At 40.5% G+C, this 26530-nt stretch overlaps 1 protein-coding gene across 1 annotated transcript in view; it reads right to left on the reverse strand.

The window, feature by feature from the left end:
* ZRANB1 (zinc finger RANBP2-type containing 1) overlaps window positions 1–26042 on the reverse strand; it is an 83943-nt gene extending 57901 nt beyond the window's left edge. The window contains exons 1-3 of the mRNA XM_006278226.4: window positions 25851–26042; window positions 2878–2976; window positions 1239–2089 (exon numbers count right to left, since the gene is read on the reverse strand). Coding sequence (XP_006278288.1) covers window positions 1239–2052 — 814 coding nt within the window. The 5' untranslated portion in view covers window positions 2053–2089; window positions 2878–2976; window positions 25851–26042. The remainder of the gene's footprint in view (window positions 1–1238; window positions 2090–2877; window positions 2977–25850) is intronic.
* Between the last annotated feature and the right edge of the window lie 488 nt (window positions 26043–26530).

Here is a 26530-nt window from a genome sequence, read left to right on the forward strand (position 1 = left end):
CTTACTTCCACACAAATAGATTCAACATTGCTGTTTCACAAATCAATTTCTGCACAAGAGTAGCCAAGATTACTACCCAAAATAAAGTGTGAGAGAGGCAGACTGATAAAATGGAATATTAAAAGGAATAAACCACCGAAGTCATTCTAGATGTTGATTATTAAACTTGATTGTATGCATAAGGCTCAACATTTCTACATATGGAAGTTACAACACAAAAATTCTCTTACAAGACCAGTAACTAGAGAAAACTCCACTCTTCCATTACTTTGTTATCTTAACAGCATTGAGACCATTACCCAGAATTTCCTTAAGAAAACACTAAAACAAAAGAAAAGTGATGTTCAAATTTCTAAAAATCAACTGGTTATCAGAAGCCTGTATTTACAGCATAATATTCAACTGCAGTAATTTCCAAGGTCAGAATTATACATGTAGCTTCTTGGAGATACATACATGTGTGTTATTTTTAACATCCAACTGTGCATCCTGTGGTCACATAAGCTCCATAGTGTTTACAAATAATCACCAGCTGTAGCTTAGGAGTTTTACCACACATCTTGTCACAGCAAAGAGAAGAGCAATTTTAAATGTACAGGTAGTGCAGAGATCAGCACACCTCTGGAACCTAAGGGTTAGCGTGGCCACCACTTGCCTGGCCTTCTCGCAGCAATTAATTTTAGTAGTAGCAGCAACATGAATTCAATGAGTTGGCATGGTGGGGGAGGGGGCGGCATGCATAGACAGTAATAATGTTAACCACCCCTGAACTGTAAATTTGATGCCTCAGGCCTAAAAAGTTTAAAAATCCACAACTAAGTAACTGGATTTAACAACTGTTCTGTTATCAGCTCTCACAAAAGGTCAAAAGATCTCTCATCCAGTTGCTATATGAAATGCCTCTAAAAAAAAAAAAAAAAAAAAAATCAAATCCTGTTCAGTTCTCAGCTGCTTCCCCACTCACCATTATACACTGCTACTTCAGGAACAGCAAGGCTGAATTTTTAAGAAGTGACACATGAAGTTACAGCACTTTACTTCTACTGTGACCATTAAGTTCATGCTTAAAATTCATGAACCCAAAAGCTTGCTTAATAACTATTCTCCAACTATTTGGGTTGGTCTAATAAAAGATATCAAATTCACCCGAGGAACCTTGTCTGCCTGCTTAAATTCATTCACGCACACTAACTACATACTGTAACAATTTTAAAAAAAAGGAAGACAAGACAACTTACCCACACAAGCATTTAGAAACAGCCAATCAGTCTTTTTCATTCGGTTTTTTATTTGTTTTAATTTTTTGAAGTCGACTTCAAGTTCCTCCTTGCTGCCAACAGCTCCAGCCAATTCAATTCTTTGGAAGTCCATTTTTACCTCAGATTCACGTTTGGTTGTAGGAGGAGATCTTCTTTGGCTGTTACCACTACTGCAGCTTCCCCTCCATCGAGCTCTGTCTTGCTCATTTATGATTGAAGAAGCCTCTTCTGTCTCTGCAAGTTCTATTGCTTCTATGTTGTTAGGTCTGGGATGATCACATACAACACATTTTCTGGCCTTTGCCCAGTTTTCATATGTACAAACAGAACAAGTCCAATGTTGTGCCCTCGTGTTCAGTTTATTTCTATCATTATATTCCTCACAAGGATCAACAGATAAGGGGACTGGTCTTGATCCAGAACCTGAAGATTGAGGGGACTCTGTAGGACTCCTGGTCCTGCGCTGAGATAAGCACTGAGTACACCTGATCGCCCTTGGCCAGTTCAAGTACGTGCACATGTGACAAGACCATTTATTTGCACTTTCCATACTGTACGACGATTTAACCCTTGGTCTTGCACTAGAATCTGGACATATCAAAGGGCTGCTTCCTCCTTCAATGCTCGTAGGATCCCAGTCTCTGCCAATATCACTTGAACCACTCTTGAATGGATCTTCTGTGATAATTGTTCCACTAGGTCTCTGAGCACGACACATGGTACACTTGATTGCAGATGGCCAATTTTCATACGTACAATACTCACAAGCCCATTTAATTCCACGTTCTGTCATTGTGCACTTCTTGAAGTGAATTTTGTCAGACAGAAAGCTATAAATAAGTAGAATTATTAAGACATGAGTGTATACCACCCAAATTCTGAAAAGAGATTTCTTATTTTAAGACTACTTTATTACATTTAACTCAATTTGATGTGTGTTAGATCAAGTACAAAAAAATATATATATTTCTGATTACTGGACCTTCAGGAGACTGCAGATAGCTTAAATTAATGTTAACGTTACAATAAAAAGATCAAGAAACCTCACATACTGTGTTTTTAATGAAGAGTCTGGAACTTCACAAAATAAAATGAAAATGGGACATTCCTGATTTTGAGTCTATATTTAGAATTTAAGATTCATAAACAGATTTCAAAGAACAAGTGTATGATGCACAAACTATATATCCTTACTAGCCTGCTCTTCCCCAGCGAAAAGAACACACTGGGCTAACAGATGGTGGATGGAGAAGGGAAAAGTAGGAAAACTGGTCATGAAGATTAAAAATAAATTAGAAATATAATTAATATGAACACAATATAGAAAAAAAAAAACAACATTTAAACTACAAAAAATCCCCATCTTAAAGGTTATATATGTTCAGTCATAAAAACAAAATCAGGGTAAGTTTATTAAATCGGGTAGTAATTTTTCCAAAGTGGTGGTCACACAATATATTTAAGCAGAACTACTTGTATTTGTTCAACATTACTCCAAAGAGAAAGCTAAGAACAAGCTATAGGCTAATATAATCAACCATATTACAATCCAGATTTCAGTCCTATTGCAATAAACAAAAAAAACCCCAAAATAACACTATAGGAGTCAGACTCTTACCTTTTCTCTAATGAAGAAGAGATTCTGTCTTCATTCTGGCTCAGCCCTTGTCCTCGTCAGACTGCTAAATGTGACGGATGAGACTGTGAACAAGTATCTCTGTAAACAAGACCAGAAATGTTTCATTAAAGCTTCACACTGGACTTGAGCAACTTGAAAAGCAGCACTCTGTATGCCACTCCCATTCTTGCCCCAGCCTGCTTGTTTAAACACTAGCACAGCCTGGTGAGTGAAATTATCCAACATAAGTCTGACACTGATTAATTTAAGAAACATACAACATGTAGTAATTCAACTTTCATTAGAATCAGCTCAAGTAGCACAACTAAAATGCACACAATTTGAACCGACACAAAAATGTCTACGGATCCCCCTACTTGTATTAAAGTCTCGGCCAAGTAGAAGTCAAAAAATGGGTTTTGATTTGACAGGTTGTAACAACTACAAAGTATGTTCCTTGCACTAATAAAGACCAAATTTGCTGTTCACCATATAAAACTAACTGTATCTATCATTTCCACACATTTAGCCTTCTCCACACAAGGATTAGTTCACCTGTCAGTTTTCATATTCTCTATGATCTTACTACTGTTGTTTAGAAAGGAGAAAAGTGTAGTGAACAGCAGAGAGTCAAGGATTGAACAGCAGAGTCAAGGATATGCAAGTTACATTACAGCTTTTAACTCAAAAACAGACCATACTAATTTTAACTCTTGTAAAAGCATTAGTTTATGTTGATTCTAGATGCAGAAACCCAATTATGTAATAAGTACTGCATTCGTTAAGGAAATAGTTTCAAAACCTCATGATCTACTGAAACAACCTTTCTAAGTCTCACTTCTCTGCCATCAAAAACTCCTTGGTTGTTTGCAGACTAACTGACAACAGAAAGTCAATCTATCTAGCAGTATGAAAGAAAAGCTTGTTAGTTCTTAAATTACAGTCACTCTGGCTCCAGAACTGTTTGTCTGACCAGCCCAGAAAGTAATCCCCTCCTGACTCCAAGATGCATTATAAAACCATGATATGAACACATGGATTGGGTAGGAATATCAAAGTGTTATCATTGCATGGTTCTCAGAAATATCTCCCTCCACTGGTCTTAGAAACCATGCAAAGGCCTTAACATACAGTATTGGGGGGGAGTTACTTCAGTACCTATTAGGAATAACAAAATGCTGATCAGTATCACTGAGGTTGCTGCTTCAAGTAAGACTTTGGAAACACCATGAGTGTAACCTTCTCTTTGCTTCCAATAAGAAGTGAAACCTGTTCTTTATGTTCAGTGCTTTTTAAATTTGTGGTAAAGATCTCTTTATTCAAGGCAGGGACTTGACAGCTTTCTGCTAAAACTAAATATTGTTAAATTGTATTCTAAGTTTACTATTACAACTGTAAAATGTTAGCCACAGGTCTGAAGGAAGAGGAGCTAAAATGTCCTGAAAGTTTAAATATGTATTTGGTAGCCATGTTGGTCTGAGACGAAAAGAAATGCAAGAGTTCTAGAGTTTTGTATTCCTCAAGTCAGCTACCAAATACATCCCTGAAACACGGAAGATGCTGAAATTTTAGCCAATTTTGGATTTAAACTTCATTGCTGAACAAGAAAGACAGTTTGACAATCTGACACCACCAGGAAAGGAAATCTTCCTTATCTGCACATCAAAGAGCAACTCACAAAGACACCCTCAGGGACTCAGAGGAACAGACTTTCAACTTCAGCTTCCTCTGTGCAAAAATGAAGTTTATTTTCTACCTATGAGGACTTTTTACTGTTTTTAATTTTCCCTGAGACTGAGGAAGGGCATGTGTGCCTGAAAGCTTGCAGAAAAAGATATTTTTTGTGATTTCTTAGCTTATCTAATAAATAAAAGGTATCATCTCTGAACCCCGAGTTCTAGAGTTCTGCATTTCTGGAAGTTTAGATGCAGATTACTGTAACAAGGGCTGTTAAATAGCTCCTTCAGCAACATGTTAAGAGCATTTGGAATGCACAACCTCCGTACGTTTCCCTTGCTTTATGCGGGTTCTGTGTGCGCGAATTCGCTCTTATGCTGTAACCTTTTATACCAAAAATTCATTATATGCAAGGTAAATTCACTCTTATGCAACCAGTGTGGTAGAAACCCTCAGTCAGCTGCTTTGTGTGGTGCATGGTGGGAGTGACACACACCAAAATATGGTCTCCTATGTGGATCTGTGCTCCTCGCTTGTTGTCTGTGACATATCTGTAGTTGCCATCCCCATTATGTCTTCTAAGAGTCCCACTAGCTTATCTCCTACCCTTCTCTGCTGTTGGTGAGCACCAAAATGGTCGTGTAAAAGTGATGGAAATGGGTCTGGGGGTCAGTACAGTCAAGGTCTTGGAACATATCCTTATTTGTTGCATTGTAAAGTAGGTTCCCTTTATGCAAACTCAAGTTTTGTGCCATTTTCCAGGAACGCATGTACAGCATAAAGCAAGGGAAAACTGTATCGTTTTGAAAGCTACAAAGCAGCTGGATCTCATTTCTTGGTATACTGTAGTAGTGACACCTAGAAATTGCAATTGGTAACTGTGAATACACTAAGCTCCACGTGAGCCATCTCTTAAGGCCGCAGGGTGAATTGAACTAACTCAGCCAAGAGGCAGAAAGCAAGGAACTAGGACCCAGCGCTTTTTCTTAAGGTGGCACAGAGAAACTTCCCACAGCTGAACCCCCCCCCCCCCCCACCCCAAATGCTGGCAATTGGATCAAAGGTCTCCACCCACAGTAGATTGCGGATCCCTGCATTAAGCATAAGGCCTTTTGTTTTCTTTTCTGGAACATCCTGAGCTGCAATTAACACCTCAAACTGTTCCTGTGCATCTTGGTACACAGTAATGCTTTCACTTGATTTCTAAAGCTTGTGTTATCCTTCTGCATCTTAATTATCTTTCCTCAACCTGAGAACTCAGGGATACAGCCAAATGACCAACCTCTGCACCATAATAGTTTTAGCACACTATAGAGGAAAATAGCAATCTGTCCAAACTGGTCTTTTTTAATTTGTAGTATGCAATGATCTCACTCGCTTACCATTAAGATAAAAAAAATAAATGTTTTGGACTGTAAGTTCAAAAACTTGAGCCCTTCTAAGTGCAGTTTCCATATCAAAGGAAGTATACATTTAAAAAAAATGCAAAGTTTATGTTGTGTAAGAAAAAGACCAATATAACAGCAATCATTGTTAGTTAAAATATCTGTGTTACTGACAAGATACATGGTAATACACTGATCACTATTATGGAATGGAAGGTTCCCACATACTAGCTAGCTGCAATATTCACAATCCTATAGGAGCTCAATATGAAAGTTACATTCCAAACTGCAAACAAGTACTTATTAGTGGCTCAGAGAGGCTTGGTTTTGCCCTCCACCACAGGGGGGTGAAAACTGCAGGAGTGGTGGCCCCTGCTGAAGCCACAAAGCCTTGCAAGTTTCAAGGAAATAAGTGCAGGGGTTTGAGGGAAACTGCACCTCAAGCTGCGGACAAGCAAAACTCATGACATGGGTGACAGTGTGTGTTAAGGCACAGCGGGGTAAAAGTTGTTGGGATGGTAGCCCCTGCTGCAGCCATGAAACCTGCCAGCTTTCAAAGAGATAGTTGCAGGGGTTCTGGGTTCCTGCACCTCTAGCTGCTGACAGGCCAAACTCCTGACATGGGTACTTATGCAACTATGTCTGTCTTGGGGAATTGGGGGGGAAGAACTACTGCAGGCCTGACTGCTAAGCTACTGTGTTACTAGTTACCAATCAACCATGATTCACTCAGGGACCAGTTCAATTACAAAGTAGCTAGCTAATGTAACCAGTTAACGAGCAAGGATTAACACCTACAAAACCACAGACTAAGGAGAGGAAAGAAACAATATAGACAATCAGCTGCCAATGAGGGCAATATGGGGCAGGTGGTACAAGACAGTGGAGGTGGCAGGCAGGGGGACAGTAATGGGGCAGGCAATGTGAAGGCAGGGGGCATGCAGTGAGAGAGACAGGCAGTTTGTCCACTGCTGCCTGTCCCCCCTCCCCTCCAGCTTCAGGTTGTCCATATTCCCCCCTTCGTCCTTTCTCCACACTGCTTATGGCACCTGTAGCCTCAGGTTCCCACCCGTTCCTCCTATCTCCTCACAAGGGCCTCTCCCTCCCTGCCTGCCCCTAAACACCCACCTTTACCTTTGCTCTGCACCAGCAGGCTCCATCCCTGCTGCAGTCTGGGGCATGGAGTATGGATCCAGCTCGCCTTGTAGCAAGTAGTGGCACGAGGAGCCAGCACTGCTGGTCCAGCCAGCCCCATAGCAACAGCAGGGAGCCAGAGCCAGTGCTACTGCTGTGGGACCAGACTGGAACAGCAGTGTCAGCTCCACATCGCTGCTACAGGCCTGGACAGGAGCCATGCTCCAGGCCTCAGACTGCAGCAGGGAACAAAGGTAAGAAGGAGTGCTGAAGCAAAGGGGCAGAGGGAGAAGTGGCATAGAGGGAGGAAGGAAACTGGGTGCTGGGGCCAAGGACAGGCAACAGCTCTGGCTCTGGCTCCACCCCCAACCCGAGATCCACAGCAGCTGCCTGTACCTGCCCCCTCACCCCCAACTGCCTCTTGTTCAACTAAGTCCAAGGGCTTTCCCTGCCCCACTGCCATGTTAAAGTGAGGGACAGACTTGTCTTCTAGTCTATGCATGTATTCATTACATACTCATTGACATCCTGCCACACTTTTAGCTTCTCTCATTCCTTGGAGTCTCAGACCAGCCGAGACTCCCTATACCTGAAGAAGGGTAACTGCGCCCAAAAGCTTGCTAAGAACATTTTTCCAATTACTCAGTTGGTCTAATAAAAGATACCACATCTACCCAAAGAACCTTGCCTTCATGCTGTAGTACATCTATAAAAGTAATGTGGCCATGTTTGTATTGCAGTTATCTGCTACTAAGCTTAAAACTAGGACTTTATGATAAAATAAAACAACGTCCAGTTAACATGTGGAGGGAATAAGGAATGCACGATGGCATGAGTTTGGGAGAAATCTGTTATTCAAAAAATTACAGAACTAGGAATTATGCAAGTCACCTAAGTAACTGTTACTGTAACATTTATTTTAAACAACAACATGTATTCTATTTGTGCTATTATAGAAAAGCTGTTTTACAGTAATTTACAGGAGTGGAATCAAATGATAATTTCTTCCATACTCATGATGTCAAATGACTGAAAGATTCTCACAGATGTTGTGCCTCTGAAACCTGAGCTCCTCAGTTTGTAGCTGGATATCCAGCACCTCTGAAAGCCATGCTTTAAATTACTGTGAGTTAAAGCACACAGATCTCATATGAGACAACAATACTGATCAAGTGAATTAAAAAATGTATTCTGTACTCAGAAACACTATTACTGGAAAGCCTCGTAGCTCATGATTTTTTAAGTTTAGATCAGCATACTGGCAGCCTTCTCATAACAAGGACTATAAAATCCACATTCAGGTGCAAAGAATTAGCAAAATGCTGCACTTCAAATACAGTTATATTTTATGTCTAAAAAAGCCATCAGTAACTCTCGACTAAAACTGGCCTCTCTAGGGTCTATTACAACAGCTAAGGATGAGAAAGAAATATTTCACATGGCAAAACAGAAAACCTAGTTCTGGAAAACATTTTTCTTTTTAGGCCACATATGAGAACTGCTCAGAAGTTTAGGGTGTTCAAATAGACAGACAGACACAGAGATCAAGACGTACCTGAATGGACTCATCTATTTAAAAAAATAATAATCATGCTGAATTAATTTATAACCCAAGTGATGCATTACTTATCCCTCTTCCTGTTCAAACTACTGCAAATTTATTCAGCTATGATAATGCTGAATTGCAATGAAAAGCAAACTGCAAAAGTCCATCTATTGTGGCAATCCTAACTGCATACCCATAACAAAGCTAGAGAGGGGCATTCAGCAGACTTATGTCAATGCTATTTTTGACCATGCATGGTGCTGATAACATCAGAACCACTTCACCTATCTCAGACAGGCTGTAATGATGATAAAGGATCTGGCAGCTTGAAATTTACTGCAGGTTTAGAAGGGGAAGGGCGAAGGGGGAGGGCGTTATTTTATTTTATGAATTTGCTAAATGAAGACCAAATCACATAAGCTTTCCTCCCAGGTGCGCTTTGCTGGTAGCTCTAAAATGTCAGGAGTATGGTGTACAGCCTAGCATGAGCAAGCATGAGAATCAAAACCTGCACAAACATATATGCAAATACTGTCTTGCCACTGTTTGCCCTAATACTCACAATGCCTTTTTGACAGGTTAGCTGTGCAATTCAGCATAGAATCATTTAAAAAAAAAAAAAAAAAAAGGGTTAGAAGGGACCTCAGGAGGTCATCTAGTCCAACCCTTCCTCAAAGCAGGACCATCCCCAACTAGATCATCTCAGCCAAGGCGTGGTCTAGCCCAGGAGCAGGCAATTACTTCAGGCAGAGGGCTGCTTACTGAGTTTTGGCAAGCCATCGAGGGCCACATGACAGGCAGCCCAGGGCAGATTAATATTAATTTTTTAAATTTTTTAGTGGCCCCGCGGGCTGGATAGAATGGCTTGGCAGGCCACGTCCAGCCCGCGGACTGCATTTTGCCCATCCCTGGTCTAGCCAGATCTTAACATCCTCCAAGGATGGAGATCCCACCACCTCTCTGGGTAACCTTTTCCAGTGTTTTACTACATCCCTAGTGAGAGCTTTTCCTAATATCTAACCTAAACTCCCCTTGTAGCAGCTTGAGACTGTTGCTCCTTGTTCTGTCATCTACCACCACTGAGAACAGTTTAGCTCCATCCTCTTTTGAACCCCACTTCAGGAAGTTGAAGGCTACTATTGAATCCCCTCTCAGTCTTCTCTTCTCTAGACTAAATAAGCCCAGTTCCCTCAGCCTCTCCTCAGGAGTCACGTGCTCCATCTCCCTAACCATTTTCATTGCCCCCCCACTAGACTCTCTCCAATTTGTCCACATCCTTTCTGTAATGGGAGGGGGCCCAAAACTGGATGCAGTACTCTACATGTGGACTCACCAGTACTGAATAGAGGGGAATAATCACTTCCTTTGATGGCAGACAAGGTTCCTTGGGTGATGGCAACACTCCAACCAATGCAGCCCAGTATGCCATTAGCCTTCTTGGAAACAAGGGCACACTGCTGGTTCATATTCAGCTTATTGTCCACTGTAACCCCAGGTCCTTTTCTGCAGAGCTTATACCGGTACATAGGATTGTTCCATCCTAAGTACAGGACTTCGACCTTGTCTTTATTGAATCTCATGAGATTTATTTTAGTCCAATCCTCCAATTTGTCTAGATCTCTCTGAATCCTAGCCCTACATCCATATTCCCCCAGGTTGGTGTCATCTACAAATTTGCTGTGGGTGCACTTTATGCCATTTTCCAAGTCATTGATGAAGATATTGAGCAAACCTGGCCCCAGAACTGACCCCTGGGGCACTCCATTGGATACCAGATGCCAACTAGACAGTGAGCCATTGACTACTACCCTCCGAGCCTGATGATCCAGCCAGTTTTTCCATCAACCTTATAGTACGTTCATCTAACCCATACTTTCTTAGCTTGCTTGCAAGAGCAGTGTGGGAGACCATATCAAAAGCCTTGCTAAAGGCAAGGTATATCACATCCACTGCTCTCCCTGCATCCAGAACCAGTCATCTCATCACAGAAGGCAATCAGGGTGGTCAGGCATGACTTGCCCTTGGTGAATCCATGCTGACTGTTCCTAATCACCTTCTCCAAGTGTTTAGAAATGGATTCCTTGAGAATCTGGTCCATGATTTTTCCAGGGACTGGTTGAGGCTGGCCAGTCTGTAATTCCCTGGATCCTCCTTCCTCTCTTTCAAAGACGGGCAGTAGATTTGCCCTTTTCCAATTATCCAGGACCAGTCCTGATCACCATGAGTTTTCAAAGATGATGGCCAGCAGTTCTGCTATCACATTGGCCAAGTCCCTCAGCAACCTCAGGTGCATGCCATCCAGCCCCCATGAACTTGGACACATCCAGCTTTTCTAAACAGTTCCTAACCTATTCTTTCACCACTGTTGGCTGCTTACCTGTTCTGCAAACTGTGCTGACAGATGCAGTAGTCTGAGCTGATTCTGCCTGTGAAGACTGCGGTGACAAGGCATCAAGTACTTCAGCCTTTTATGCATTCTGTCACTAGGTTGCCTCCCCCATATAGTAAAAGGACCCAGACTTGACCTGACCCCCCTCCTCTTGTTGCTGACACACACTTGTAGAAACCCTTAGTGTCCCTTGCTGGCTGCTACTCCAATTGCACTTTGGCCTTCCTGACTTCATCCCTGCATGCCCAAGCAATACTCTTATACTCCTCCCTAGTTGTTTGTCCAAGCTTCTTTTTAACTTTTAGCCTACTGAAGAATTATCTGCTAAGCCAAGCTGGTTTTCTAGTCTTCCTGTACATTGGGATGTTTTGTTGTACCTCGATAAAGTTCCTTTAACATACAGCCAATTCTTTCGGACTCCTCTCCCCCTTCAGACCGGCCTCCCAGGGGATCCTGTCCATCAGTTTCCTGAGTGAGTCAAAGTCTGCTTTTCTGAAGTCCAGGGTCCTTACTCTGCTGCTCTCCTTTCTTCCTTTCCTCAGGATCCTGAACTCGATCAACTCATTGTTGCTGCTTCCTAAGTTGCCATTCACTACTACATCCCCCATCAATTCTTTCCTGTTTGTGAGCAATGGGTCAAAAAGAACATGGTCCCTCACTAGTCACTCCAGCACTTGCACCAGGAAGCCGTCCCCAACACTCTCCAAAGCTTCCTGAATTGCCTGTGCACTGCTGTACTGTCCTCCCAGCAGATGTCAGGGTGACTGAAGTCCCGCATGACAACCAGGGCCTGTGATTGGGAAGCTTCTGCTAGCTGTTTGAATAAAGCCTCATCTACCACATCTTCCTGGTCTGGTGGTCTATAGCAGACTGGCACCATGACACCTTGTTGCTCTCCCTCCTGACCCTAACCCAGAGACTTTCAACAGACCTAACTTTTGCTTCATACTGGAGCTCTGAGCAAACATATTGCTCTTTTACATGAAGTGCAACTGCTCTTCTCCCTTGCCTGTCCTCCTTGAGCAGTTTATACCCATCTATGCCAGCTCGCATGACTGAAGCACTATCCCACCAAGTCTCTGTTATTTTTCAGAGTGATTGAATTTTGTTTTATAGTTCCCCCTAAAAGAAAAAAATAAACTATTATATCCAATGTAATTAATAGTTAATTATTTCTCTAATGGTGTGTATGACATTAAAATAAATAAAGGGATAAGCAAACAATGTCAGCTTCCTGAAATCCACTCTGGAAGTGTTTGTCTGTATCCGTATTTACTATGTTCTCACAGAGGGAATGTCAAGACAATTAAACAAGTCCTGTTACAGCTAATGTTTTCTCATGAGCATAAAAATATTAAGTAGCATGCATTAAGAAAGATGAGGCAGAGAATTTAAAAAAATAATCTTAGAGCAAAAAGTTGCATGGTTGCTAGTCCAAACCATCAATTATTCACTTTTGTGATAAATTTTAATTTTTTTTGTTAAAATAAACATTCTTTAAAAAAAAAAAAAAAAAATGAAGCATACACCATAAAGTCAAGAGTGCAGATGACTCTTGGTAGCAGACATCTTGCAAAAAGCAATAGCAAAAAAAAAAAAAAATCAAGATAGTTGCCATGCTGCTTTAACAATTGTAGAAATCCAAGACTTAGCAGAAGTTTAAAACAATGTCCTAAATATCTTTTGATATCAAGAGAGAAATGAACAATCACCCAAAAATAAAATTAAACCAGTTTCCTAATGGTTTTAAATTACATTACCAAAAGATACTCTATAGTTCAAAACAGTTTGTGGATATTCAAGATTTTAATGAAGTCTTTACTTAGAAACAAGATGGCAACTGTTTTAAGACTACAAATTTCTGCTGGTATATATTCATTAATTGTATGCAATCCCTGACACTCTGCTCGGATACAAGATAACTAAGAACTCAATCCAAGAGAACTTTGCTAGTAATGCATTCCCACACTAGTACAGCAATTTTAGTTCGTGAAGGTGGTCTTACACTAGGCTTCTAGACAACTAGCTCTTCTACAGCTTTTGAGCGGATGGCCAATACTACTATCACCTTCAGAAAAGCAATCAATAAAATAAATGAAATTCAAAACTAATGGTGAAAAACAACTATCAGACAGAGGAACTGAGCAAAACAACCCATGATAGACCTTTAAAAAATGTCAACAGCTTCATCAGCATCCTGCGTTCATGGAGAAACCAGCTGCAATCTAATACAGAAACTGGTATAGCAGGGGTGTCAAAAATAAGGCACGTGGTTCCTGGAGAGGCCCAAATGCAAGGAGAGTACTCACTGTCAAAATCCCCAAAGTATGGAGTCCGATTTGGGATGTGTAGCAGCAGCGAAGTCCAGATCCAGCCCAGGGAATGGGGGAAAGGAAGAATCAAACTTGACCCCACACGTGGTACAAGAACAAAACCATGCATAAACTGTTCTCCTTTACTTATTTTCCCCACCTCTAGCCAACTGCTCACCCAGTGGCAACCTGAGATCTGTTTAACAATGCCAATGGCTGTAGTACAATATTAGCACTATTAAAGTGTGTGAACAACTACTGATTCACAACACAAATCCATAAATTTGAAATAGAAATCCAGAGTGCCAAAAACATTCCGACCCAGTTGTGGTCTTTGCAATCTCAGAACCGCTCTATTACTTTTCTAGTCAAAAAACAAGCAGAAGCTAAGAGCTGGCACTTTCCAAGGGGTGCCTTGAGCCTGAAAAGGTTGAGAACCACTGGTCTACAGAAAAGGGAGGGACAGGATGGGAGCCACAGGAACAAGAGTGTATTTACAACAAGGTACAAATTCTGAATTGTAGCAAGAACAGAGAGACACAGACCAACAAGGAAAAAAAGTGTCCCACCAAGACAACAGTAATTGTATAATAGCTAACCTCTACTCAGTTGCACAAAAGTCTATAAATGCAAATATGTAATACTTGGTGACTGCACAGTTTTCTAGGGGAAAGGCGTTAACTAATTTTCCTATAAAAAGGTAGCAAACCTAAACAACGTGTAGCTTCCCCGTTTTCCATCATCTGCCACTGGTTTAATTTTGAAGAGCTGTTACCAAAAAAGAGCATGCTCATTAAAATCTAGTCTTCATCTATAAGAAACTCAAGATAGCTAACAAAAAGATAAACATTAGAAGCTGTAATGAAAGAAATAACCACCTAAAAGGACACCGAAAGGTCAATTTTAACCAATTTTAGATCTTACAGATCAGCTTTAAACAAACAGCTGCACTATAAATAAGTCCTAATATTTTTTGTTGTGAAATACAAAACATTGCACTCGATCTGAACAAGTTTCCTCATATTGTATGCTGTTGCCAACTGGCTCCATCTTTGAGAACTGACAAGTTTCTTAATTCACATAGGTTCTATTTCACTAAGTATCCAAATCCGGATTTCTTGTAAATCTCAATACCTGTTTGGCAAGGAGTCTAAAGGGTAGTAGGATTTGCACAAGAGTATGCAAATAGATTCAAAACACTTCATTTTGAGACCTATAATGTTCTGATAAACACTTAAAATTAGTAAGAGCTATTTTTCTTTTTTAAATGTCTCTCTAAAGCCAGTCAATATCATCCAAGTCCAGAAAAACCTTACACTAAGCCACAATGCCCTTTGCAATCCAAATATTGTACTAAATGAAAATCTCTTCATGCAGACTGTTTTTCCAACATGGCAATTTACTGACTATTTTCTCTTAACATACCCTCCCCACCTTCAGATGTATTGGTCTTTGCATTCCATCTCTACCTTGTCACACAATGTTCCTGCAGGAATGGCAAAATAGCTTTGGCAAGATCGACAAGCCCTATGAACCTCTGCAGTACAGGGCTGTAGCAGCTTAGTAACTATGTAAGCTTCTGAGGGACTAGCAACTCCATCATCATCTATGAAAATAAGTCATTATAGCTCTAACATTCTGACCTTGACAGTAGGATAATCAGATCAACGTTGAATCTAGAAAGCCACAGCTTAGAGGTAGCAGCAATTTTGTTTTAATAAAAAAGGAAAGATTACAGTGGAGCCACAAATCTTAATGCATTTTTTTGCATTAAATATGGACATGCTTAAGCAAGGGATTTAACAAGTGTAGTTCTCTTGTTTGTTTTAAGACTGAATGGGTTACAAATACAGCAACACCAATTAAGAGAGTAATTCTTATCCTAAATAAACCAGCCCTTCATGCATACGTTTTCTAAAACTATTAGGCAAATGAGGGCAAAAATTTCTCTCAGAAGCATAGCTTACATGCAATTTGCTTACAAAAATTGCAAACCTTTAAAAAAAAAATCCAAACAAATCTGGAAATGAACAGTTAAGCAACATGCGGTGCCTATACATCTGCTCCGACATGTTCCGATTAGAACACATCAGAGCACGCTCAATTAATCATGCTGCAGCATCTGATGCATTCAGCATCCTACACTTGAATATAGCAAAGGCACTTTAACTAAAGCTAGTTAAATAACCTTTAGTTAAAGCACCCCACCTCCCCCCACCATTTTGAAATGCAGGACACTGAATATACTAGACGCCATGGAGTTTGAATTAAAGCAGCTCCCAGACATTGCTCCAATTAAATAGCACCTCCACCCAGAGCACTTGCATAACCACCCATAGCTTTCAACTGCCACACAAATCTTTCGCCACTTACCATCAATTCTCCCAGATTTTCTAAAACATTTATGAATTATACAAGTTACTTTTAGTAACAAACATGTTTTGTTCATTTATTCCGACAAACTGATGTTCATTTTTGTTATTATAATATACAAGTACATGTCCTGTTGCTTCTTTTAAGGAGATGTACAAAGTAGGTACAGCACTCCAACACACTGAAATAAGCTTTTCTGAGTGTTAAATATTAGTTTGTTTGCACATTAACAAAACAGGAACCCAGGAAGTCCTTCTGTTCATTAAAAAGAAGCTTTTAAAGCACAACACAAAGCCCTCTTTTACAATGAAAGAATTTCAGTACAGCAGATTCCTAGAGCACAGTCGTTTAACTGGTCTACCCCTTCCTCACTTTTAAAATGCCTTCCCCTTAACCTAAAAATTGTAAATACATTTCTTCCTGTATTCTTCAGCCAAATATTGAAATAAAACAATAACACCACTTCAACTTATACACAAACCAACACAAGCTGACTTGTTTACAAAAAAGCACACAAGCACTTTGGCACGTTGCCACTATATTTCATTAAAACAAGTATCAGTTAAAAAAAAAATAAGTGACAAGAAAGATAGATATAGATATATCTATGGAGAGAGACACACAGATATAAAGGCCACTGAGGGTTGATCTTCCTAAGAGCTCTTAAGAAAAACAGAAGCAATTTGATTTAGAAATAATAGCAAGCACCATGCGGCTCAATTCTATTATTTTTCTTTTACTGTGATGCACTTGGGCCTGTACCATACTTCAGCTTTTAATGATAATCACTGTTCCACTACAGTCAATGCTGCAGGTTTGTCCCTACAGCTGATAATTTGCCAATAGTTCAGGCTCCGCCTCTCCATAGTAAATAAGAGAAGATAAAGGAAATTCATCTCCATATTGGAGTTAGGGGTGAGGACTTCCCAAAGCTGTTGCAGAACAGGTTTGCTTGTCAAACATTCTTAACAAAAAACAGAATTTGCCTCTAACAACTTCAGAAGTCTGCATCGCCTGAATTCTGACTGGTCTTGCATTTGCCTACAGATAAGGCAGCTACTTCCATTTTAATTATTAATTTTGGTTAAAGACATGTTCGATATTTTTTAGATTTATTCCTTGTATTCTAATGCAGTGATTAAGCTGACTTTAGTTTTCAGCTTGAATTCAGCTACTTTCCTCATTTTAATAAATTAATTGCTGCAATTCAAAATAAACAGAAAATCCCTGGATTGAATGTAAACAAGGGAATTAAATGTGCATTTGTAATGTAAACATCCACATCATTTTGTTACTGTTCTAGTTAACAAGCCAAGCAATTCATAGGTTACTTATCTGTAGCCACAAGTCTTAGAGACATATTTGGAATACAAGAACTGTGCAAGTACTTCAGATCTTAACCCTGACAGCCTCTAGAATCCTAGTACCCGAGTCCATCTCTAAGAATTCCAAAGAGAAAGACAATTTATAAGGTTTGAACCTGCTAATTATGTGAATTATGATGTTATCCTAAAGGTATTTTAAGTATATGAATCATTGTAAGAGCTTCAGTAGTTATGGAATATATATGCCATTTTCTTGGAATGAAATGTCTTTTTTCCAAGAAAAAAAAAAAAAAAAAATATATATATATATATATATATATATATATATTTTCTTATATTTTTCCCCTTGTATTCTGCCTTTTATTGACACATTTTTAAATGTGTATGTGGTTTTTTTTTTTAATATGCCAATACAAGGCAGCTTCAATTAAACAAAAAGCAGCTACATATCATTTTAGTAAGACCTCACATAAAGTATTAGTCAAACTGATAGCTTTATCATTTTGTTACTAGCATTATTTGGATATTTGTTCATTAAAGCTTGTTTAAGTGCATTAACAGTTAAAGTGCTTTCCAGTATGAAATTTAAGATATCAGTGTCACCATACAACTCAGGCAGGGGTGGAACAAATCAAAAGATATAATTTCAATAAAAAGTTGAGTCAGAGTGATTATTGCCCCACAAGCCAAGTAATCAAAGCATTTAGAAAATCCTGAACTGCTAAGCATAACGATGTGGCAATCACTTTATACTTGAGGAAGCTGAGATGTCATTCAATAGGTACCCTTTTAATATAACTATTCCTGAAAAAAAACTGCTTAGATTAGACACTCCAAATTTTTCAGAAGGAAACCAGTTCCCAGCCGATCAAACAATATGAGTCTAGAATAGCATGCAGAATCAAGTAACACAAGGCATATCCCGAAGTCTCCTGTTCAACATAGCTGCGTAACTGTTACTGAATTTGACAACATGCAAAATAAAAATCAATTGCATTTCATTAAGATTTATCACTAACAACAGGGGTTTCATACACTCTTAAGAAAGCAAACAAAGTCAAACAGTAACAGATAAATACTGCATCAATTGACAAAACAGAATGACACTGTAACAAATAGGTATAACAAACAGCCAATTCTAAAAAAAAAAAAAATGCATTTTAACAGAAGTATTGTATTTATAAATTGCCTACAAGATGAAACAAGCAGTTTCTTCATAATTGTAAAGTTGGAGATGCACTCCAAGTGTGCATTACTCATCTTCTTTAGCTCCCACATACCCAAATAAAGCATTAGAAGGACCAGGTGTCATTCTCCAAGCAACTCAACTGACAGAAGTCAATTAGACAGCTATCAAACTGGGGTAGGGAGGGGTTAATATTCATTTAGTCTTTGACATCCAACACTATTAATCATTACCTGGACCTCCTCAGTGATAACTGCTAGTTAAGCCAAAAAAGGTCACCATCACATATAGAAAGCATGACTGATCCCCAGGCTGAACAAGGACCCAAGTGTAGCTTTCCAGCATCAAACTAGCCATGCTCAGGCAGTTAAGGAGCCTCATGGGATATTTATTTGCTACTAAATTATCCTATATTGTCCAAGTTTCATTAAAAGACAAGATGGCATACTCAGTGCTATCAAATGACTTTACAGAATTTAAAGAGAGAAGAGGCATTACAAAGATGGGCCTGAATTAAAATTTTGTCTCAGAAAAGGAATGAAGGTGCAGTATCAATACAAAAACTTTAAAATTCAGTTTCCCTGAGAGAAATAAACTTTTCACAAACAAACTTGACCAAGGACAAACAAATTGAGGCAAGGATTCTGGAGTGGCATCTTGCACTGGACCAACAAAATAGTTGGGAAAGACGTTCTACATCTGTAAAACACAAAACACAGTGGCAAGCTGCCTAATTAATTGGGCCCCTTAGCATTTCTACAGTCCAAATAGTTAACAAGAGTCTGGTGGGAAGCCAAGTATTACACTCTCCAGACTCCAAAGTGGTTAGCCATGCCGTTCTGAAATCAGGCAAAAGATAAGGCAAGGTGGTACCTTAGAGTACCCTGTTCCAAGAGGCATACATTTTTGTAGGCAACAACCTACTTCATTGGATGCTATCAGGCTCCAAAATCGTATAAGGTTGATGGCTCCAAATTTCTGCTTCAAAACTCAGTATTTCAGAGAAGTGCTCTACCAAACATGAAGGCTATTTCCAGAATTCCTGTCTGACTTCCAGGAAAGAAACAAAGAGAACAAGAAAGATAGCAAGCTTCCACTACTCTCCCTTCGCAAAAACTAGATCCTACAAGATGGTTTCCAAAACTCTACAACTTCATGACTGCCTTTGTGATTTTTCTCACCTTCAGAATGAGTCAAGTGCTTTCTTCTGCTGATACTCATAGCTCCTCTAAGCATAACACAAAAGTTAAAAGGCTCCTTTTGAGTTTCTTTGTATTTCACACAGACACACACACACACACACACACACACACACACACACACACAACGCACACACTTCTTTGTACATAGCATGACAACCAGTCAGCCTAGAGTCAACAATCCCAAGCAAATTCCCTATGTTTCACTAAAGGGATTTTCCAAGGTTTGTCAAGTAGTTTGATAGACAAACAAGTAAAGAACCAGAAGTCTGTGCACTTCAGAAAACCTGTATGGTTCTCAGTGAATGGCACTGGATAAGCACAAATAACTTTAGGATCACATCTGAAGAAAGCTACCACCATTAGAGAGCTCTGATCTATTCAAGAGGAGAAAAAACAAACCAGATCACGTGAAGAACCATTCAATTTTTTTCTGCTTCTTAGAGTCAGGAGGCCTAGATTTTATTCCTGACCCTGCCATAAATTTCTTGTGCAACTTGGAACAAAATTAATCACTCTGCCCTTCAGCTTCCTAAAACAGACGAGTCTCAGCATTTTACTTATTTTTTTAAGCACTTTGAGAGAAATGCCATACTTGGATACCAATACAGAAGTCATATCGTAGAACAAAGTGTCATGAACAATTCAAGGCCTGTACACAGGAACATACCAACAACCACGAAGCAGATATCTATTGTTAGGCAAAAGAAACTGTAACATACCTATCCAATTCAACTATCAAAGGCAACTTAAAATAGCTGAGTCACAGATTTGTAGGGAAGTCCAAATATTTTCTAATCTCAATTAAAATATTTTTTGCATTGCAACAAAGGGAAAGAAATTTTAAGATTACTGTTTTAGCTGAAAACCTGGCAGAGAACTAACACATATAGAGAAAGCCCTATTGTGTCTGCATCTCATAAGAAAGTACTGTAGAACACTACATTAAAATATAGTCTCAGAGGGGGGAGGGGAAGCAGAGCTAAAACAAGAAAGTAACCAAGCACAGGTTATGATCATAACTCTGACTATTTTACAAAGTTAACAAAAAAAAACTCACTTGCTGAAAATAGAGGGGCAGAGGGTAAAGAGAAATCAAATATATACTTTTTTTAAAATCCAAGTACAGTAATTTGTATGTTGATCCACCCTCTCCAGCAAGTAAAATCAGAGAAGCAAAGAATTGGATAGTACCATATACTGACCTCTGCCCTTCCAAGAACAGGATTAGAACCTCTTTAATAACAAACAATAAGAAGTTTGGAGAAGAGACTGCATGTCTTTAGCAGTTAGAAGAGAACTGATTTTGTGGAACAAGAAAATCATGCACTTTTTGACTAGTGATAATCAAATACTTACTGTGCTGTGACGGTATCCCTGTTTAAAGAACGAAGAGCAGCACAGCTAGCATGCCAAAGTTAGAAGTCACCAAAGAAATGCTACATCTGCAGGCAGAGCACACTACACACACCAACCACTACCTGCTTTCCTCCATTCTTCCCCACAATCCTCTCTTCCTCCAGTAATTCCTGCAATATCTTCCAACCCTTGGCAAGAGTTCTGTGTCTTCTACCCCATGTTCCACTCCTCAAATTACCCTCCATGCTACACCCCCATATTTTCCCTTTTTGTTTCTCCCATTTTTACCTAATTCCTTAGGGCTTTGCCCATTATCTAGAACATTTCCTGAAGTTCTGGAATTGTTTGGATGCAACATTCAAACATTACTGCAATACAAACAGAAACGACACAGTCAAGTGTACAACCTTGCTTTGGTTGGTCAAAGATACTTGGCTTCTAAAAAAAAAAATCTGATAAGGACATAATATGAGTAAACATAGGAATAAGTACATTCAAGTTATTAGTGGCTAGTCTGTTTTCACATGTTAAATTATTCCAATCCAACTTTGCTTCATAAACTTCGTTGATTGTTGAAATATACATTTTAAAGATCAAAAGTAGTCCCACTGAAGTCAAAAAAGTATCCAAATACGTAGGCTTGGCAGGATTGAGTTTTTAATCAGTAAATGCTGATATATGTCACTTTCACATCATACTCTCAGACTACCAAAAAAAATTTCCATCATTAGTAATCAAAACTGACAGAAAGAGCACGTAAGAAAAATGATGGCTGATGGAGTATGTGTTGACAGAGGGAGCAGTTCAACAAAATCGTGCTAATTGTAGTTTAGACTGCAACTCCTAGAAACCCCAGGGGACTGGGAACAAAGGAAGAGGAAGTGACAAAGCACAAGAGGGAGCTACGGACTAGTGGAGCTGGGACCGATGACAGCTTAGCCACTCAGCTGATGAGTCCTACAGTAGTTGTGCTTGTCATTAAGAGTTTATCCCCCCCACACCTCATATCACACAATCCTAAGAATTTAAATTGATAAAAATCTAAATAAATACTTAAATAAACATTAATCTATCAAAATTATTTAAAAAATAAAAATTGAATTCTACCAAGCCTATGAATATGTAGTTTTATGCTGTGTACACACACACTTGAATTGTCTTGCGGTATCCAGTAATAGCCAAACATAAGCGATGTGAGACTTGACAAGAAAGCTGTGAAATAAATTTATTTGCAAGATTGACTACTCTGTTCAAGTGACTAATTTAAAATTAGTGAAATTAAAAAAGTTTTAAGTAAAAGCCAATGTACATATACATGCACGTCTTGCATTTCTATTTTATCTTTTCATAACATTCATTCTTTATAATACACACATAATTTTGGTCAGCTACAATGGCCATCTCCAATCCACTGAGTTTCAAACTTGCCTGTTTCAGCATACCAGAAAGCCTTATGGACTAGTCCAAAGCCCATTGAAGCAAGTGCTAAGCTCCCTTTTGATTTTACGGGTCTCCGAATCAGGCCCTAAATGGTCTGAAGTTAAATTAGAAACTGAACACCTACCAAAATTAAAGCAGGAAGTCTTAAGAGAAATGTGATCCATCACCTACACAAACAGGTGCACATGAACAGAGTGTTCACTGCCTCTAAATCCAACATGAAAGTATTAAAATGTTTGTTGCATCTACGTAATGGAGCTTCTCTCTACTATTCTAGGTCACACTTGTAAATTTCTTTACTCCATGGAGAATGCAAAACAAAAGCAGTTAAGGGCCATTTTATAAAACACCTTTTAGCCATATCATGAGAAAAAAAACCTCCATAGAACATAACAAATATTACTAGTTACCAATATGATTTCTTTACTTTTCTCAGTTTTTTTGTTTTGGAGTTGTTGTTTTTTTACATTCTAAATTAATCACTGCATTAAAAAAAACCAACAACACAGAAACTAGTTATTTGGACAAATCAATTCACTTTAGAAAAAGAGATCTATGCTGAAAGGGAAAATTCTCATTCAAGCCACGATCAGGAGTCAGAGAAAACAACAACAACAACAAACAAACAAGAAAAAAGTGCCAACTTGATAAAAGGAGAAATTCAAGTATTTGGCTTCACTGGACTTTAAAATGCAGGAAAAATACAAAAACTACGTGCTGGAATGTTATTACTGGCAGTGAAATGCCTAAAATGTGAACTATGTCTAGGACTGTAATTAAAAATTGTTTTTAAAAAGTGCAACAAATTGAATTTCACTGTTATCAAAGTGACAACTATCTGCTACTTAATTTTTTACCAAGCTATGCTATTTGACAGCTAAAGCAGTCAGCTCATCACAAGCTATGTAACAAACATCAGTGCCAGAAATACATTAATTTTGCTACTTTTCTCCCAAATCATTTATAATGCTAATTAGCAGTCTTGCTTTCAAGATTATTTTTTTTTTTTTTTTTTAATTACAACTAAATCGCTTTCTTTCCCTCGCCACCCAATACTGACTTATTTACTGGTCTCCAAACACTACACTTTTAGCTCTATTTTACTACAGGATTGTGGCCTACTAGTCATCTAATTAGGATGAGGTCTATCTGCTCACAAGCAATTGGTCTGTTCAAGGCTCCTGTGTTTTACAACGTTAGAACACATGAGATTATTAACAGAATTTCTGAGATGAGGGGGAACAGATCCAAGGGCAGTTTAACTACCATGTTAACTTCAATGTATGATGATGCAGCACAAAAAGAGTTTAGCATGCAGTTCTATGTGTGAAGTAACAAAAATGGATAACTTACTTTAGCCCTATGTAAGAAATATGGGAGAACAAAAGCTATGTGAAGCTGGAAATAGAACTTAAACATGGGCTGATTAATACTTTAGTTAGCCTGACACCGTATCAAATACTAATTAAAATTCATGTGAATTTTAAAACACACAAATTATGTTACTGGAATTCATTAATATAAATAAAAAGCCAGGCTTCCAGAGATTCAATATTTTAACACGTTTCCTTTGTTAGGCTAATGGACAGACATATGCAAACAAATTAGTTTCTAGAGAGTATGTATTAAAGCTGGCCATGATTTTTTCTTCTGATAAGAACTGTAAGATTACGCACTAGATGCTACAAGGGTCACAACAGCTTTTAACATGTAGGCCATTTTGCCACCTCCATAGTTGTGGGTCAGTCATTTACTAACCCACCACTCCAAAGCCTGCTATGCAAAGATAACAAAGCTAATTAAAAAAACCCACCTCAGCAAGCACAACTATTTTATATGTTCTTTAAACAACAGGGATAATTAGAAGTGATGCTTGTACATTGAGGTTGTGTAAGCTCTTCCATAACGCACTGTTGTATAGGAGTTCCAACCCTCCACAGTACAAGTTTCCCCTTGCTTATGATGTCCATGTGTTCCTGGAAAATGGTGCATAACTCAAATCCACGTAAAGGGAACAAACAGGAATATGTTCCAAGACCTTGACTGTACTGATCCCCAGACCCATTTCTACCACTTTTACAAGACAATGTTGGTACTCCCCAACAGCAGACAGTACACACAAGCACAGTGCACTATCATAATGGGGATGGCAACTACAGAAATGCACATCGCAGACGAGCAAGGAGCACAGATGCACACAGGAGACTATTTTAATGCACGTCACTTCCACAATGCACCGCACAAAGTAGCTGATTGTGGGTTTCCACCACACCAATCGCATATAATGAATTTTTGATATAAAAAGGGTCACTGCGTAAGAGTGAATTTGCACATACCAAACCCACGTAAAGCAAGGGAAACCTGTACAGGTCTCCCTCGCTTTACACAGGTTCTGTACATGCAAATTCACTCTTACACAGTGACCCTTTTTATACCAAAAATTCATTATATGCAAGGTAAATTCACTATTATGCAATCGGTGCGGTGGAAGCCCAGTCAGCCACTTTATGCGGTGCACTGTGGGAGCAATGCGCACCAAAATATAGTTCCCCGTGTGAACCTGTGCTCCTCGCTCGTCGTCTAGGACACGTTTCTATAGTTGCCATCCCCATTATGGCTTCTATGCATTCGGCTAGCTTATCTCCTACCCCTCTCTGCTGTTGATGAGTACCAAAATTGTCTTGTAAAAGTGGTAGAAGTGGCTCTGGGGGTCAGTACAGTCGAAGCCTTGGAACGTGTCCCTATTTGTTCCCTTTATGAGAATTCAAGTTATGTGCAGTTTTCCAGGAACACATGCGCAGCATAAAGCGAGGGAAACCTGTACTAGCTAAAACGTGAAGACACGGTCTTGACCCAAAAGTATTTTTGATCAATTAAAGTCCACTGTGACCCATGCTCTATAATCAGTATAAAAGCAAGGGTTTTAAATACCTCCCCTCATTAAATTTTAAATCACAACCCGCCATCCAAACACCGGGACGAGGGCCATCAAGCAGATGCCATGACAAGAGCACGCTTAGCGAATCCTTTGCTCCAAAAGCCTGATTGACGCAGTGGCTAAAGCTGCTAAAATCCTAGGAAATGCAACAGAAGCAGAAAAGTTACTCCGGGGCCGTCACGGGGACAGCTCTATCCTGCACCGAAAAACGTGAAATTCGTTCTTCACGTGCAACTGCAGACTGCACATCGCTACAAGCCTCTGGCTTCGCTCTCGGGCCTCCCTCTCCCAGACCCCAGGAGCGGCACAAAGCCATTCCCAGCACAACCGCTCCTGACTAGCTAAAGTCGAAACATCCCAGACCCCAACGGATGAATCCCCCTCCCCCCCTTAACTGCGCGGGCGACCTACGATGGGGGTGGGGGAGGAGCTGGGGGTCTCGTGCATGAGTTAGGGAAGTAAATTTGCTGCGGCCGATCCGACCCCCCTCGGGGCCCGCGGGATAAGCACTCGGGGCAGGCAGGGAAGCGCTCGTGTCCGCAACCTCCCGCACACCTGGGGGGGGGGAAAGTGTTGGCGGGGGTGGGGGAGGGGGCTGCCGGGCCCCGAGAAGCCTCCCCGGGCCCTGAGCGCGGCCGCGGCTCAACGACGCACCCCCACCGAGCTCCAGCGTCGAGCCCCAACCCGCGAGCGGAAGAGGGGTGCCTTACCTCGCTGCCCGGATCCGTCCCTGCAGCCGTCCGCCCGCCAGCCCGCCCGCCCGCGCCCCGTCCCCACCCCGCTCAGGACATGGTGCGTCCCAGCCGGGCTGCGCTGTCTCGGGCGCGGGCGCTCCCACTCGGCGGCGCCGGGGGGTCGGGCCGTGTCCCGCCGCCTCCCCGCTCCTCTAATGGCGGCGGCTGAAGCGAGCCAAAGCAAAATAAACCCCCATTCGACAGCCAGCTCGTACGTCAGCGCTGCCTGGCGCCTGGCCTCGCGCTCATTGGCCCGCAGCGCCGCGGCGCCCCGGCCAATGGGAAAGCGCCTCTTTGGGGCAGAACGGGTGATGTCATCCCCCGCTTCGCATTGTGAGGGGGCTCCGACCCCTCCCCCCGGAAGCTCCGCCCCCTCCCAGAGAGCCACAGCCCCCCTGCCCTCAGGATCCCAACCCGCCAAGGAGCCGGATCACCCCCAACAGAAGCCAGAGTGGATCCCCCCAGGGTGGCAGGTGGCAACGTGAGCTGTTTGCCAGGAAACTTTGGGCATCCCTTCCTGCTGCTGGCTGAAGATTGAGTGTAGGGGGGGGCCCAAACTGTGGGCTGCTTACCCCTGGGGGGACACAAGCCACCTCTGCGGCAGGGGCGCGTGGGAGACGCTGTGTGACAGCAGGTTTAATGTTCATTCTAGTCAT

The sequence above is a fragment of the Alligator mississippiensis genome, chromosome 6 (assembly GCF_030867095.1).
Source record: "Alligator mississippiensis isolate rAllMis1 chromosome 6, rAllMis1, whole genome shotgun sequence".
NCBI lineage: Eukaryota > Metazoa > Chordata > Crocodylia > Alligatoridae > Alligator > Alligator mississippiensis.